Below are 18,161 nucleotides of genomic sequence, written 5' to 3'. Positions count from 1 at the left end.
CTAACCATCATGATCAAGTTGTTCTTCTTAGATGTAGAATTGGACATACTAGTGTTACACGTTGTTACCATTTAATAGGAGACGATGCTTCAATGTGTATAGCTTGTAATATAATATTACAATTATAATATAATATTTTACTGTCAAACATTTCCTTCCATAACTTAGAGAAAGTAAACCATGAACAGGCTCAATCAAACCGAGCCTGCAACATTTTCAATTGTGCCGTGTAAGGGCTTTCTTTAGGGATTCTTATTCCTCTCTATTTTGTATTCTAAGATTTAATAAATTCACTTGTAGCACTCTCTTTTAAGGCTTACATATAAAGGTATTCGGCTCGGTATGACCAGTGATGTGTCAGTGTTGCCGTTAAACCCAAAGATCTAAAAAATTCACTTGTACCACTCTATTTTAGGCTTAATTATAAAAGTATTCGGCTCGGTATGACAAGTGGTGTGTCAGTGTTGCCGTTAAACCCAAAGATTTAAAAAATTGACTTGTACCACTCTATTTTAGGCTTAATTATAAAATTATTCGGCTCGGTATGACCATGCAGTGATGTGTCAGTGTTGCCGTTAAACCCAAACAAGCAAATAAATAAATAAAGTTCCTCATTGGTGTCAGCTTGGTGCTTATCCTGTGTAACTTGGTATTTTGGAAGAAGGAGACTGCATTACGTCATTACGTAACTAAACGCTGACCCCTTGTTATCTTCGTGCCATGTTCCGCTGATATCACAAGAATTTATATCAAAAAAAGTTTCTTCCCAAATCGTCAAATTAAGAGCAAAAGTTTACAATCGATCTCTGGAACACTTTGACTGATGAAATTATAATTCTGCATTTGCATAATATAAGTAAGAAATATACTTAAAATACATTGAATTTTAAAACGAAAAGTCAATTATTGAGAAGAATCGCCAATTAAAGTCAAAATGTAGGTTCTAGTAAACTAAGTTTTACCGTTTATTGTTTCTTTTTCATTTTTCTTAACTGAAACAAAAAATACAACATAACACTAAGAATCTGGGGCCCGTCTTATCAACGATCGTACGATTTTGGAAATCTAAGCGTACGATTTTGATCTGCGATTGTCGTACGCTCGATCGTAAGAGTGTCTTATCAACGCGGTCGTACGTTCAACCTAAAATCTTACAATTTTCATAAGCGTACGATTCTTACGCCTGCGCACTAACACGTACTCTTCAAAAAAGGAGGTAACGCGCATTTTAATGTCAAACTTGAAAGACGACGTCTGCTTTAATTCTCAGATGTCAGAAAACATGGAGAAAGGTAAAAAAGTAAACTGGTCCGCTGATGAGCGAGATATGCTCATCAGCAAGTGTGAGGATGCTACTGTGGCGACAGGAAAATTTTCCTCGTCACTCACAGCCGCCGATAAGGTCAGATTTTGGGTCGATGTGACTGAAAGGTATGATTTTTCCGACTTTGATATTTTCGATCTTTCTCAGGGGAAACAGACATTATTAAGCAAAAGAGAAAATCAGATTATTGACTTTTGTACATTCAATTAATAAAGATGAAATACACAAATGGTTGGGAAAACAGCACAGTATTGTTTGTAAAAGTGAAAGAAAAAAATTATGTAATTTGATGTATTTTTTTTAGGTGGGGGCAGGGGGGCAGCACGAAATACCCAAATATACCCAAATACTGCCCAAATATAACCAAATATTTCCCAATTATACTAAAAATATATGTTTTATCCTAAAAAAGTGCTGTTTTTATCATGACTACAATATACATTTTCACTAATATATATAATCAACCATACCCAAATATACATTTCCATATCATTGTGTTTTGAACCAAAATACAGTCTATATTTACACCATTAAAACTATTTTTTTAAATAACATGGGCACATGTATATGATAGGAAATTTCAACAAAATTACACCTTAAAAATGTAAGTGTAGTACAATAGACAACAAATATCATATCGTGATTTAACCCTTTACCACATATATACGCGAAACAACGCACTTTCGACCCCCCCCCTTTTTGGGGCCTCAAATAGTGAAAAAATGTCCTATTTGGGCCCTAAACATAAGTTTTCGTTTGAGAAATGTTGCTAAAAAAATTGAGCACTTTTTCGGCGCCGCCCCCCATCCAAAAGATACATCGGGGGTTGCCAGAAGGGGGATGTGCCCCTTTCTGTTCGGGGGTTTTGAAGGGGGGCGGAGTCCCCCTCATCGCCAAGAAAATTTTGGACTTGTGAGAGGCTAAAAATGACCCCAGGTCGACCATAATGTAACGTTTAACCAACGCTTAAAAGCCTTTGACTCTATCTCAATCCCTTGAGAAGTTGCAGCACTTTGAAATAAATTTTGATGGAAAAAATCGAGGCAAAATCGTGATTTTCGGCAATTTTGAGATGTCCCCTCGTTGCCATGGTAACAGGAAATTTAAGACTAAGCATGTCGTTACAAAGGCAATGGTCCAGTCAACATTTGTGCAAAGTTTGATTAGTATTGAAGCATTTTCCATAGTTTCATAGCAGTTTGAACTTGTAACAGGAGGCTTTTCAGTGAAAACGGCCATTTTTCACAATATGCTCATGGGGGAAAGGGTTAAAATTGCAAATACATTCATAAAGAACCTATATAGTAAGTACTAAGATAAGCAAATGTCACAACTTTATTTCCTTACAACATCGTAATTGTCCATTTCAACGGAATGAATGAAAATTATAACAGGCTAAGTCATATTATATTTAATAAATATTAATTTATTTCTCATTATAATCTATATTTTATACAAACAAAAATAAATATTGCTATATATTTGGGTATATTTGGGTGCATTTGGGTATATTTGGATGTTTCGTGCCGTCGGGGGCAGGGGGAAGGTAAAGGCGGCTGTATGTTCAGCATAGTAGGAGGATGACACTGTTTATTTTTTAAATTGGTATATTATAAGTATTTTTATGTTAACATCAAATTTGGTTTCCAGAAACTGCTTTAAAACATAATTATAAAAGATCTGGAAATAAAGTTCAGTTTTTAAACTTTAGTGGTCTACATAGAAATACTGAAAAAAATACAGATGTGAATGGTAATTTAATATGTCAATGTAAGCGTTTATTTTATATCATATTTGCAAACTAAAACAAGGCCAAGCTTTCCTTCATATTTAACATTTATATTAAGAATTTTATGTGTCTTAGATTTTCAGTGTATTTCAGTAATTGTTAAGTTACTTTAAAAATAAAAAAAAAGAGTAAGAACTTATCAGCAACTGATTTGGGTAGTCTATCTCATTAAGGGCATAATAAAGTGCCATTTAAAATATAAAATTGAAAAAATAAATTGTTTATATCTGGTGACCATCATGGCATTTATTTTCGATCCCTCTATTTAACTATTTTGACCCATATTTTATGTTATTTCTTTCATTCATTTTTCAGCAAATTTTACAAATTTTTGGCATAAAATAAATTCGACCAATTGCCACTTTCTATAAGTTGACCAATTCTATAAAATAGACTGGTTTAGATTATTATAGTATAAAATTAACAAAGGCCACTGTGAATTTGTTAGTTAGGGTAGTGAATCAGAAGTTGTTAGTTAGGTTAATAAATCATGCCACTCATTGTCACATTTGTATATTTAATACTTCTGGGGCTCTGTTTTCTGCATCATACAATTTTGAATCTGTTAAATCACATGCATGATTTGCTAGCCCAGCATATTACACAGCAACTGTATATTTTTCATAGGACTAGAACATTTACAGTACATGTCAACTCTACTTCTGTTTTGAGGAAACAAGTTTGTTTTTATTGTTTAAGTATAATCAATAAAAGGGTTCAATATACTTTTCTTACTTAAAGCCTAATTAAGCATCAGAAATGGTTGTCATAGTTTAACAAATACCTATGATGGTAATTGGTATAATTATAGTGAATTGGTAAATTGTACAGCAGTGTAAGAAATTCATATTTGAATCAACTAGGCTTGTCAGACTACCAGATTGGAATATACACTAGCCCAAAAGTCATTTCACTAGCATGATTTATTTGTTCAAAACAGTTGTTTATATATTGCCTCTGAAAATACAGTAGCCTAGTCGGGCTTGTTACTGTGGAAAGTTGGTAGCCCGAGGAGAAATTTAGTAGTCAGGGGCTTTCGGACTACTGCTAAATTTCGAACACTGGTACATGACATTGAAATTATGTTATTCAATAACAGCATTAATGTCTTGAGAAAAAAAAAATTATTGACATAAATTCCAGGTCCTGTTATGGAAGTCAAAATACTTCATGTGTACTTTGTTTACATTTTGCTACCTTAACAACACATCACTGCACATTTAGTGCTGTTAAATTACTTCAGTTGTTAATCATCTTACAGGTTCCTAAATCATTATCAAACATTATTTAACACATGTTTGACAAGTTTCTAAAGAAATAACAAATATGCATAATGTGTCTTTAAGTTATCAATCTTCTTTCTAATCTTTCTTAACTTTTTTTGTATTTGCAAATAAATATTGTACACTTGTCACTTATTACTAAAATTTCATGATTCCCTTATCCTTAAATATATACTATATGTTTATCCTTAAGTTAGTATAATATTTTAATCACAGAAAATTATTGAAATCAATGAAATATTTACTGAATTAATAAAATAATGAATAAAGTATGTATGGGAAGCTCACAGTGTTCCCCTAAACAGGACAAGTGAAGTTGGTCTTTTTAAAAAAAAACTGCCAGTTTTTAAATGGTTCTTAATATTTACATTGAGACCACATATGACATGTAGAATTTTAAATATAAGTTATCTACTTTGTGTGAAGTCAGAATGTGTTTGTTATATATTTACATATATAATATTTAGCAGTTATCAATATTTTCTAATGTCAAATTTGAGCATATATTATAAATCTCTAAATTTGATTTATTTCAGTGTGAACAGTGTAAGTGGGTGTTCAAGGACGCTTGAACAAGTAAAAAAGAAATGGATTGACTTAAAGGTTTGTATTTTAATGCTAAAATTTCTTTTAAATTTATTTAACACAAGTACAAGAAGGTGAGGTAAGGTGTTGACAGTTTCTAGATACTTTAAGTTTCTGCATTCATTACAGACACAAATGGAATTTTATTTACGGGTAATACATATGATTGATTATCTTTTCAGTCACAAACCAAGAAGAAAACCATTCAGTACATTGCAGAAACCCGGAAAACAGGTGGTGGCCCAGCCCCCATATTAGACCTGGAGGCATGGGAGAGCAAGGTATCAGTAGATTTAATAGTTAGTATTATCTAACCATCATAGAAAAAAATAGACATTGTCTGAAGATACATAAACTGTTTTTCCAGCTTTTAAATTACTTCCCATTGCAAATTTCCTTCTTATAATTGCAGTTTTTCTGCAACACTGTTCTGACATTGACATTGACAGTTTCTTAAGATCAACATTGTCTTATATACAAATATCTCATATGTAAAGTTTATTAATAGACTAAGTTGAAGATGTATGATAGAAAATTGTTGTAGAATGGCTAGTATGGAAATATTTTTCCCTATAATTTATATGTGATCTGTACTGTCCTTTCCCTATATTTTTTCTTTAATAAATGTTACATACAAACAAATATCATCATCATTGCTTTTTTAAAAATGTAATGTCCACTTAAAAAGTATCCTGCATATCTTTTTTGTTTCTGAAACATTAATGAAGCTATAAACTTACTTTTTTAAGATTATATGTAAAGGGTTACACACCAGTTTATCATTTCAAATCTCCTGACTTTTCACAAATTTTCTATATACATGGCTATTTCTACACAGATTCTACAGACAATACCCACCTGCAGTGTAGAGGGGATAAAAAATGGTGCAGACACCTTTCTTGGTAAAGTTTTGTATTGCACTTATAACTACATGTAGAATGATACTGTGATCATGTCATTTGTGTGAATGAATTTCATGATGAATGAACAAATTTACTTAAAATAAATTATAAGTGAAGCACAATTACTTAATCCAAACATCTTAACAGTATTAAATGAATAGACTATTTTAAGAAAATTAAGACATTTGTTCCCAAGTTAAACATAGATAAATAAAATTAATTATGATAAAAAATTAATTATGATAAACATAGATTGAATTCTTTATTTCTGTTACTGATATAACTGTATAATGTATTCCATTTTCAGAAAACAATGATCCTGGCCTTGCAATTCCAGACCTTCCTGTTGGAAGTGAGACAAACTGTAAGTACATGTATATAAATGTAAATGTTGTAAAAATGTTGATAATACATTTATTATGATTTGTTTGGAAATTTCATTATTTTCAATGTTACAGTAATTATCAAGTTTCCAAATATCCTTAATTGACAAAAGCCGATTACTCAAAATGAGTTTAATATTTTCTCTTTCATTGGTCAGGCAGTCAATGTTTGCAGTCATGCTATTATGTATATTGGAATTTATTGTGGGTGATAGTAGATAAGTGTATCTGTCTTTCTATGATTTAACATTATAATGTTACATAAACTAAGCTGTCATTTTCTATAATAGGTATCTAGGTAGATGTATACATATTTATATACATGTAAGGTATACAGTCATGAGCAGAAATATACAATTAGAAAAGTCACACAAATATTTACATAATGTTTATTCAGCAATTTAACAAAGTATATAATGTCTTATTAATAATATATGTTGACATGTATTGTTAAAATTATTTATAGTCACACCATGTCACTTTTTATAAAAAATGATAGGATTGTTGCATTTGATTTAACTGAGGTTAAGTGTGCCAAAATAAACCAAAACTCAAAAAGAAAAGCTTTCTTAAATTTTCTGGAAACTTGTATACATATTTATTATATACTTTTAAATGAAATTTTGAGAAATATTGATGAAATAAAATGCATATTTTCATTTTCCGTATTTTCACTGTAAAAATTTATTTTTCACTGCAGTGAAACATATTTTCCGTATTTTCACTGGTGTTGCCGGACTACTTTCTTTTAAATTCTGCCAGTACTCAAAATTTAAGGGAAAGTCTTGCAAATTTTTATATCCAGAAAGAGAAAAATGTATATAATAAACAGAAAATTCAAGTTTTTTCTATAGATACATGATTTATTTTCATCTTGTGGCATGAAAATTACCATATTTCACTCGTGGCTACCGCCACTCATGAAATATTTATTTTCATACCACTCGATGAAAATAAATCATGTATTTATAGAAAAAACTTGAATATCCTTTATATATTTATGAAAAAATACCTTCATTAACATAAACAACTGTCATTTTATTCCTTATTTAAAGCTGGAAATAATTCAATAATACTCATGCACATTAAATTGTAGGTGATAATGAGCCAGTGCCAAAGAAGGCAAAATATGACAGTAAGTATTATTATGTTATAGTATTACTCCAATTCTATTATTATTCATTTATTAACTTACAAGATTCAACATACTAGTGATTGCGAACTGAGGCCTTGAAAAGCATGCACCTGAGTAGAACCACAGATCACCCATAAGATATAGATATGTGTAGCAAATGGAAAAAAAACAAAGTCTCTGTTGGGTTTCAATTTATTTAATATTACAGTCATGATCAACTCCTTTAAGCTCATTGGACTAAAGTCATTACATACTACATCTTGAATGTCTATAAATGTATCTTCATTTCACAAAGCCATTAGATCATGTGGCAACATATTTACAATATATAACTACATGGGTCACATTTCATCAATGGCACCAAACTTTTTACATAATAAACCTTCTCATTAAAATATGAACTTTGAAACAGACAGTATGTTTGCTATAAATGACTGTACATGAATCAGAATCCATTGTTACATAAAATGTGTACATTATATATTTTAGGGTCCACCATAGAGGATAGTGAACCTTCACTCAAGAGGGCAAAATATGATAGTAAGTATCATTCTTTTAACAATCAATGATTTCTTTTATGCAACTATTATTCTCATGTTAACTATGAGTAAACTTTAACTTATCACATAGATAATCACTTGCTTATTATACATTGTAATATAAATTTCAGATGCTTCAACAAGAAAGAGTGTACCGGAAGCAAACACATCTAGAGATGAAAGTGAGTATGATACATGTAATTAATTAAAAACAATGACCATCATAAATATCATCTAGTTATCTATTTATCTAACAGTTATGATTGTAATCAAAGTTTTTTCATGCAAAAATGGAGCTTTTCCACAAGTACTTTACTGCTCGAACAATTTAAAGCTTCAACATTCTTCATTCATATAGATCATAATTTCATTTTATGTAGGATGGCAGTTTATCTCAGTTTTGATAAAGTCACATTTTCAAAATATTATGACTGTAGGCGACAAATAAATTTTATCGAACAAGATTGTCTGTTATCAGAAAAACATTTAATTTGCTGCTATGCCAATGACGGAACAAAAGGCTTTAAAATTATAATTAATACATTATGAAAACAAATGGTATTTACAAAGGAAATAGATTGTATTGATTTAAGGGTTGTAAATATATTCTTTATTTTATTTCAGGTCATCGTGTTGAAGAACTAGTTATACAGCAAACTGCTGTAATGAGGGATTTAGTTGCCCAAGTTTCATCTTTAAATGAAAATTTCAAAACCTTAAATGCAAACTTTGATAAATTACTTAACAAATTATCCTGTTAAATTGAAAAGACTGATATTATTTCCTAAACATATTTTAACTTAAGGTATTACCATCCTAATGCATTACCACCGCTTTGAAGAGTATTCAAATAGGCTAGAACTACTGTTAACTACATTGAAAATGAGGGCCGTGGGTTCAATCCCCAGAAGGGTCAATTTTCTTTTTCTTTTAAACTTTTTTATTAATCTATCAGATTCCTAATGGAAGAATAAAGTGTTTCATTTTAATTATATAATTATTGTTAGCTCAAGATACTTCAGCGAACAGGTATTGCTAGACCTGTTCTTTACTGTCATAACGTCAAAATAAAAGCGACATATAAAGTTATGGAAGCCAGAACTAAATTATTGTAGGTATCTATTTACTAAATAATGCCAAATTTAATAGCAAATATGATACCAGATATTTTCAAAGTTTTAAAAAATAAAAACTACATGGTAAAAGTTTTTTATATTTTGCAAGACCAACCAATATACATTTAAGAAAATTATGGCAAACTTTGAAAACAGCCCCTCATTGTGGAAAATTTAAGGGATATTTTAAGTAAGGCTTTTTACATATGGAAATGGTCAAATAAGTGTTAAAAGTGGGTGGGGTAGGGTTACATTTTTATACATATTAAAAAAAATAGTTTAAAAACAATCATTTTGCTTGTTTAATTTGTTACCTAAATGTCATTTTTTGTTTCTTAACAATGAGCAATAGGAAAACATTTTTCATAATGATGATATTATAGATTATTTAGAGATTCCTTATTTCTGAAAAAAGCCCTTCTAAATGGCAAAGTTTTATTCAGAAAAATTTCCATAACTCATAAACCACACGGTAAATTTTGTTTAAATTTTGCATACAGGTGATATTTAGGGCATATAACTGTGCTATGTTGTCAATTTTACAGTTCATTATAGTGCCCATTAGGGTGTTCTACCTTAAATCATATTTACACTCATTATAGACCCTTGGATAAGCATAATACTTTAATTTGGTCTGTCAATTTAAGACGGTTTTGTTTTAGCATTTATTATTTATTGACCTATGATGTCAATTTTTTAGTTCCTTATAGTGCCCATTAGGATGGTAATAACTTAAATCAAATTTACACTCATTATATACCCTTGGATTTACATAATTGCCTGTAATATAGAATGATTTAAAAGCTATAAAAGACATCAACATGAAACTTGTTATACTGTTAGTTAAAAAAGAATTTTGACAGGTTATATTACCCCATTTAAATGGTTGTTTGCTTATATAACCTAGTCACAAGGTGAGGGTTATAATTTGCAAACAAATTCTTTTAAATGGCCATATAACTTATCAGAAATCTTTGTAACAAAGTCATAATACAGCAAACAACATTTTTAGAGGGAAAAAAATTCTTCAATCATAAATTTAAACATCATTGTATTCCAATGAAAAATGATGTTAAAAAATGTGCAGTATTTGAATTATTAATATTTAACAGGTATAGTTGTAAGACAAGGGGATATTTCTGAAAGCTATATTTTTAGTAGTTATTTTTCACAATGATTCAATGAATTAATGTATTTCATGAAATCACAAATTAATATTCAACATATTAACTGAATAGCTTTCACATGTATAGTTTACTTATATTATTTAATATTACTACTTAACCCCTTTAATGTTTATTATTCATTACAAATATAATTTTTTCTTATCAAAGGTATCATTGACTCTGACAATAAGTTAACTACTGTACTGTGCTAATTTTGGTTTATGTGAAATACAAAGTAATTCTTTTAAGTAATACATGGGTGCTTAATTGAGATCAAAACATAGATTTAATTGTTTTAATTGAGTGAAATGTTATATTTCAAGTGACCAGAACAAGTAATTATATTTTAATTTCTATGTCTTAAAAACATTTTTTCAGAATAAATTAATTAATTCCTGTCTAATGTTATTATTACTTCTGTCATCTCCATTTGGTAAATTATTATCATCATCATCATCATCATCCTGTGTGATGATCTCCACAGGCTCTTGTACTCCTCTAGTTTTACAAAAGTTATGTAGCCTCATACATGCTACCACAACTTGGCTGCTCTTTTCTGGTGAAAACGGTAGAACACCACCACTTTTGTGTAGGCATCTGCAATAAAGGCATAAATATATGAGCCGCGTCATGACATAACCAACATAATGGGTTTGCGACCAGCAGGGATCCAGACCAGAGCGCAGTCTGATCAGGATCCATGCTGTTCGCTTACAGTTTTTCTACTTGTTATAGGGTTTGTAAACGAACAGCATGGATCCTGATCAGACTGCGCGGATGCGCAGGCTGGTCTGGATCCATGCTGGTCGCAAACCCATTATGTTGGTTTTGTCGTGACACGGCTCATGTATGTTATTTGTTTCATGTGGTATGTCATTACTTCAGTGGCATGACATTTTCACAAAAATAGGGCCAGAAGTAGAGATCAAAGTTGGGACAGCATCATATAAACATATTGTAAATTCATTATCAATAAAGGTCATATAGTGAAACACATTATGATAAAATGGATCAATACAATTTGGCGGCGTGGCCGAGTGGTTAACGCGTCGGACTATTAATCTAAGGATTGCTGACCGCGTGGGTTCAAATCCTGTTAGGGCCATGCCGTTGTTTCCTTGAGCAAGAAACTTTACATTCATTGCTTAATTAGTACTGGTTGGTTCCAGGAACGGATTCAAGAGTGTTTCAATAAGCTTATAGCTTCCAACGCAATCGAACTAAAATAAATTTGTACTATAAACTAAACTAATACAATAATTACTTTGAATGATATGCAATATTTTACCTGAAACGTGACTTCAGTATACCAAAGGCTTTTTCTACCACCATTCTGCCTCTGCTATGGTGTTTATTGAAGGCTTCCTCTTGTGGTGTTGTCGGATTCACCTTTGGGGTCAAGAGGTACCTCCTTAGAGGATACCCACTATCCCCCAATAACAACCCATTGTTACTTTGTTCTAAATGTGTCTGAAAAATGATAGATCATCATGAAGCAGTTATTTTCAGATGACATATAATTTTCTTTAGAAAATTCACAAAAGCTAGATAAAATCAGAAAGAAAAAATATTTTTGTCCTTAATCATTTAGTATGAGGTTAGCACAAGCATTTACTAATATGATTTTAAGTCCATTAAGGGTAATGCAGCTTTAATTCATGTCATGAGAAATTTATTGTGAAAAATTTTACCTTTAACCCACAAGCATTGAAAATGGCCGCATCATGCTGTGAACCAGGCCACCTTGAGACAACATCTGTGAATCTACAAGAAGTATATTTATTTGATAAGTAAATCTACAACAGCTACATCAATTTGATACATTAATCTACAGGAAATATATTGATTTAATAAATTTATGTGAAGTTGAACTTTTTTTTTATAAATTGCCAGTAGTATGCTTCCCTTTTTTCTCCTTAGCATTTTAATGTTATAAAAGTGTATGTTAAGTTCATCTTCATTATATTGATTTAAACAGTTATCAAATGAAAATAAGTTCCTCCTGGGACACTTCTTGGATTAAGAAACTAAATTAGATTCTATTTTATAATTTTTTTGTAATTTAACACACTACTGACTTGAATGTTTGACATAAAATAGTGTACCTCATTTCAGCATCGACTACTGCCTGAACATTAAGAGCATGGAATCCTTTTCTGCAGACATAAGCTGCCTCATCCTGTGATGGACCCTGAATAGGGATGAGGGTTCCATCTACTGCTCCTACAAAAAAAGAATCTGAATTGATAATTCTTAGTAAGGATTGTATACAAAGAAGTGTCACTTGTGCCTGTAGAAACAATATAACAAGCATTTCCAAAAGCATAATTATTATATTTTAAAACATTGCTTTTAATATATATGTATATATGAAACTAATGTTCAGTAATTAATGATCAATTACCGATTACGTTTGGAATTCTACATTTCTCATAGAATTTCCTCTTCAAATGATGTAAACTTGACTAACCTCTCAGTTGGAAATCTGAAATAAAAGTACAGTGGTATTTAATTATAGACGTTAAATGAAAAGAGTATATGTACTGATTAAAGAACCGTAAGTTGCACATATATATGCATGAACAAAGTATCTTTTAAAAATTTATGTACAATCATTTAGAATCTAATAGAAACTGTAAAAAGTGTAAAGTTTGCAGAATATATAATACATATGAAAAATATATGAAAGTTCACATATATTATACATAATTATGAAAACTTATTCATATAGAAACATGTGATAACCATGAGTTCCACATATCCTTGATGACACATGCTTTTCATATGGTACTGTTTACATATGTTAATCTTTCATATGAAAAACACATGTCTTTAAACACATGTTGTTCAAAACACATGAAACACATATGTTTTACATATGGGGTACCAAACATACAGCAAACATCTGGTGCATATTTACCTGTGATATACAGGATTGCCTTAGTTTTTTTTCAAATAATATATCTAGTAAAAATAGATAAAATTTTGCACAGATTTGTATTGAGCAATAGACTAATTAAGTACTGTGTATGAATGTAATCACGAGAATATCAATGGATGCTAATTGACGAAGTGTCTCAGAAATTAAATTGAATTAGATTCAATATAACCCTGTCCTATTATAGAATTTATTATAAGTAAGTAAAATTACTTGTATATGTGTACAGCTCCACATACTCACCTAATATTCTTTAATCGAAGGTTTACAGGGCTGGGAATCAAAACTGCGTCGTATCCTGCAAAATGTAAACAAACGCCGCCATCTTGGAACGAAAAAATGTATGTTTTAGTTTATAACTCTTTTTGTTGGAAATGACTGAAAACCAGATATATGTATTAACACGCTACACTATTTTCCGCTTCGTTCGGTATATGTTGCTTGCACAACTATTTTGTTAAACAAAAGTTATAGCGAACTTGCAACTCGAAGCGGAGCAAAATTTTTATGAAATTGTGTGGATACGACGCAGTTCATATTGCGTCATGTACCGGTTTTTGCTTCAAATCAATTATATACTTATTTTCAGAGTTCACCATAAACTTCAAAACATAATTTTGCATCATTTACTAAACTTTCATCAAAAAGAGATGTTTATTTTCCAAGAAAATAATGCTTTTTACGAAATGATACGACGCAGTTGAAAAGAAAATATGATACGACGCAGTTGTATTTTCATTGCAGGCTGCATATTGGTTAAACTTTTTAAATTATGTGCTAGGTTTGCTAATAACGTCCAACAACATTTCTTGTTTACAACTTAAGTCAAAAGCAGAGGGCACTCATTGGTTCCATAAAAATGGAAATGTAATACAATTCTATTAAGGCTACATTTTTCGGTCGCATTTTAGTACCTATCATAAGCATCTACATATTCCGAAAAGCTGTATCAAATGCAATATACATTGAAACACGTGATCGCACACCCATATGACAACGTGTTCCAGTGTTGCCTAAGCATGCTTCTAAAATTGTTCCCATGAGTTCGAAATGGGAGTGATTACTATTTTTGATACAAAATTCAATATTCCAGTGTAACCTCTCCTTGACCCTGTATTAATCAGGAATGACCCTTTTTTTTTCTTTTTTTTTTTTAAAAAGAAAGAATTACAAATTTTGAAAAGGTCTCAGTGCTATCGGAAGAGAGCTATGCGCAAATTGCATGCCTACCTTTGTTACTTGTAATTGCAACAATTTCCGTCAATTCCGTTATTACTTATGTCTTTTGCGTGCCGATTTTATTGTATTCGTTTTCTTAATAATCGGTGAGAACACATGAGCTTTATTATTTGAAACTGAACATTGAATTTTTAAAATTATATTACAATATATTTTTGCAAGTAGGTTATGCGTTCCGTTTAGTCATTTTATGTTCTGCGCCGCGGAACTTTACCGCTGATTTGTCGTATCGCCGATGAGGAAAGGTCTACGGAATGTATTTTCTATATTTGCATTTAAGTATCATTCTTCTCCATTAAAAAACTTTAAATTTTCAAAATCGAGTTACATATGATACAACTACAAATTATTTTGTGAAAAATGTGTCCGTTTTGCAAGGGTATTTTACGCTGTGCACCGATAAATTTGATACAGATATAGGCAGACACCATCTTTCAACAGTATTGAAGAATTTTTTACAATATTGAACAGAAAATTTAGGTCAGATTATCGCATCGAATTTTCAACAGACTAGAGACATGGCATCTTAACATACCTTCATACTAAAGTGTGATTTTTATTAGATTTTTATTTGATAATGAATTGCCTAAAAACTTAAACAAAAGTTTTCAGAAAATGACTTCACAGAGGATTACCCCCTGTTAAATTGAAAATTTCTCTGCTAGTCATATCGAAATAAGAAATTTAAATGTTACTCTCTTTATAATGAATTCAAATTATTATAATCTTAAAACTTCACGCTAGAAGTTAATAAGAAAGCTGCTTATTTGTACAGCTGACGTTAACAAATTTTGTTGAAAAACAAATCACACAGGTGTGTCCGACCGAGGCCGAACTGTTTATGTTTACTGAACTCAAATCACTTGAACTGAACTGCTATGAATTTGAAAACCGCCAGGGACTTTTTATTCTTTCGTCTGGAAAACCTATCAAGCTAGTTTCAAAATGTCGATGGTTCTCTGCAGGTGCAACATTTTGCCTAAAATAATGCACAAAGGCGCGCCTGAGGTCCTCGCCCCTAGTAAAGCTAATGTGTAGAGTAAAAGTTTGAACACAAAAAGCAGTCATATACCCAGAACATGCAGAACCACAGTTACATGTAACTTGGAGCGTAGCTAGCCAAAATGAATTCAAGTTAATAGATTTCTACATTTTTTTGGCAAAAAAAAAAAATAGGGATGATATTGAACATACGGGAAAATATAAGAAATTATTTCAGATATTATGATCAATTAGGTTACATGTTCATGTTTAACTGAAAAGTAGCTTCCGCAATGTAAACTTTCAAATTAAATGTTATATTAGACATGACACAATGTATTCTAAATAATCAAAAGCAACATAACATTGCTATACACCGTAAATGATCTGGGATTTTGGTATCTAGGGCAAGTGATTATTCCATAAAAAAAGAAATATATTATAAATTTATAAATTATCCCTGTTGAAAAAAACAAAAAATACAACCAAAAATACAACTGCGTCGTATCATATTTCATTTTCAACTGCGTCGTATCATTTCGTAAAAAGCATATTATTTTCTTAGAAAATAAACATCTTTTTTTAGAGAATTTGTTAGTAAATGATGCAAAATTATATTTCGAAGTTTATGGTGAACTCTGAAATATAAATATTACTGATTTGAAGGAAAAAACGATACAAAAAGCAATATGAACTGCGTCGTATCCACACAATTTCATAAAAATTCTGCCCTGCTTCGAGTTGCAAGTTCGCTATAACTTTTGTTTTACAAAATAGTTGTGGAAGCAACATATACCGAACGAAGCGGAAAATAGTGTAGCGTGTTAATACATATATCTGGTTTTCAGTCATTTCCAACAAAAAAAGTTATTAACAAAAACATACGTTTTTCGTTCCAAGATGGCGGCGTTTGTTTACATTTTGTAGGATACGACGCAGTTTTGATTCCCAGCCCTGGTTTACACTTCGTATGAATTGGTGAATGTAAACTGCAGCTCTGGCTTTAGACACCCCGTGGAGGTCTCCAACTTCTGATATAAAATCTCCTTTTGCGAGGTATCGAAGTCCAATAAGAACCTACAATGAAAGAAAGTCGAATTGCTTTATTGATGTGCTTGAAATAAAATTACTTTGATAAAAATATATCTAGATCTTATATGATTTTTAGGTGTGTGTTTTTATTTATCCGTGGCAACGAGTTACTAAGTTGTGGCAACAAGATACTATGTCGTGGCCACGAGATACTATGTCGTGGCCACGAGTAACTAAGTCGTGGCCAGGAGATAGCTAACTCGTGACCACGAGTTACTAAGTCGTGGCCACGAGTTACTAAGTCGTGGCCACGAGATAGCTAAGTCGTGGCCACGAGATACTATGTCGTGGCCACGTGTTACGAAGTCGTGGCCGAGAGATAGCTAACTCGTTGCCACGAGATACTATGTCGTGGGCACGAGATAGGTAAGTCGTGGCCACGTGATAATTAACCAATCAGATTACACCATTTATGTTACTTTCCCTAATTAACTAGACATGTGCTGTAGTACAAGGATACCCCTACTTCACCAGCCTGTAAAAGAAGAATTTATACAACTTATTGATTTGTCGCTAATTTTACACTTAGCGTCACTGTGACTTAGTAACTCGTGGCCACGACATAGTATCTCGTGGCCACGAGATATATATAGAAACACACACATGTCACCTTTGTGCCACCGTAGAATACAGATTATATGTTTTTGTATATCGATGGAAACATGTGTTTTGGAAAAAATTATTTTGGATGACTTGGATTATTTAAGCATTTTACATAGATTTCAAACTAGCAAATGCTAACGAAAACAGAACATTAATTCATGTAGGACTTCATGCATTTATAAGAAAATGTTGAAGAATATGTAGCATTTATAACGAGCAAAACATTATATGGTGTTAACAAAATAACGAAATGATTAAATATTCAAATAATATATATATATTATAATGATTTTAAGAGTGTAAAGATTCCCCATTACAGTAAAAAATACCTTATATTACGCTGATTAAAACTATCAAATTTAGGTGTATCGTGTCAAAAAAATTAGATCTAGTGTCTTTTATCCGGTAATTGTTTTCCCACAACGTTATACTCGCACGCGAGCCGTTGCTATGGGTTTATGTACACTATACAGTAGTATTTTATTTTTTACCTTCGTCAAGCTGCTAACAGCAAAAGACCGGCCTGTCAAAGGTGAAAGGTCTTGTCGGCAAATACTTTCAAGCTCGTAAATGGCAGCTTTATCAAGCCGATAGCGGGCCACAACTTCCTGATCACTCAGGCAATCCAAATGCACCATTCGCTGCCTAAAAGTCCGGCTTTTCCTTCGGCGTTGTCGATTCACAAGAAGTACGGCGGCCATTTTGTTTGATCTGCGACTGCTACTTAGCAATCGTAGAAAAAATGCATGATCTTACGATAATCGTAAGATTAAGGAAATCTGCGACGTTTGATAAGACACCGCCAAAAGCGTACGATCGACGTACGACAATCGTACGATAAAAATGGTCGTACGACCGTTGATAAGACGGGCCCCTGGTAGTTGAAGGATACCCGGGGATCTCCAGTACTCCTAACACACTGCTGTGGCCTCTGATTTAGGGTAGACGGGTGACCAAGTGAGCCCGGCTTTTTGGTCAATCGGCTGGTCATGCCTTGTCCTTTGATATATATTTCTTAAATACTTGAAGATTTTATTGATTTTACACGGTCCCGAAATGAAAACAATTCAATGCACATAATTTTTTT

At 31.7% G+C, this 18,161-nt stretch overlaps 2 protein-coding genes across 2 annotated transcripts; one reads left to right on the top strand and one right to left on the bottom strand.

Annotated features, from left to right (window-relative positions):
• Positions 1-1,024: 1,024 nt before the first annotated feature.
• Positions 1,025-8,701, top strand: LOC132755801 (uncharacterized). The gene is made up of 9 exons (XM_060746721.1): positions 1,025-1,431; positions 4,933-4,999; positions 5,164-5,262; positions 5,820-5,883; positions 6,191-6,247; positions 7,363-7,401; positions 7,891-7,941; positions 8,072-8,122; positions 8,565-8,701. Exons 1-9 carry the CDS (start codon positions 1,232-1,234, stop codon positions 8,699-8,701), a joined length of 765 nt encoding a protein of 254 aa, XP_060602704.1. The 5' UTR covers positions 1,025-1,231.
• LOC132755808 (putative nuclease HARBI1) lies at positions 7,582-17,951 on the bottom strand. The gene is made up of 8 exons (XM_060746727.1): positions 17,566-17,951; positions 16,333-16,456; positions 13,098-13,141; positions 12,626-12,686; positions 12,327-12,444; positions 11,913-11,985; positions 11,510-11,691; positions 7,582-10,818 (listed from the first exon to the last, which is right to left on the bottom strand). The coding sequence occupies exons 1-8, from the start codon at positions 17,773-17,775 to the stop codon at positions 10,596-10,598; spliced, it is 1,035 nt and encodes a 344-aa protein (XP_060602710.1). The 5' UTR covers positions 17,776-17,951; the 3' UTR covers positions 7,582-10,595.
• Positions 17,952-18,161: the final 210 nt, after the last annotated feature.

The sequence above is a fragment of the Ruditapes philippinarum genome, unplaced genomic scaffold (genome assembly GCF_026571515.1).
Source record: "Ruditapes philippinarum isolate M1 unplaced genomic scaffold, ASM2657151v2 ctg2752_1_1_1_1, whole genome shotgun sequence".
Taxonomy (NCBI): Eukaryota; Metazoa; Mollusca; class Bivalvia; order Venerida; family Veneridae; genus Ruditapes; species Ruditapes philippinarum.
Note: the sequence above shows the minus strand (reverse complement) of the source record. Positions and strands in the feature narration are given on the sequence as shown.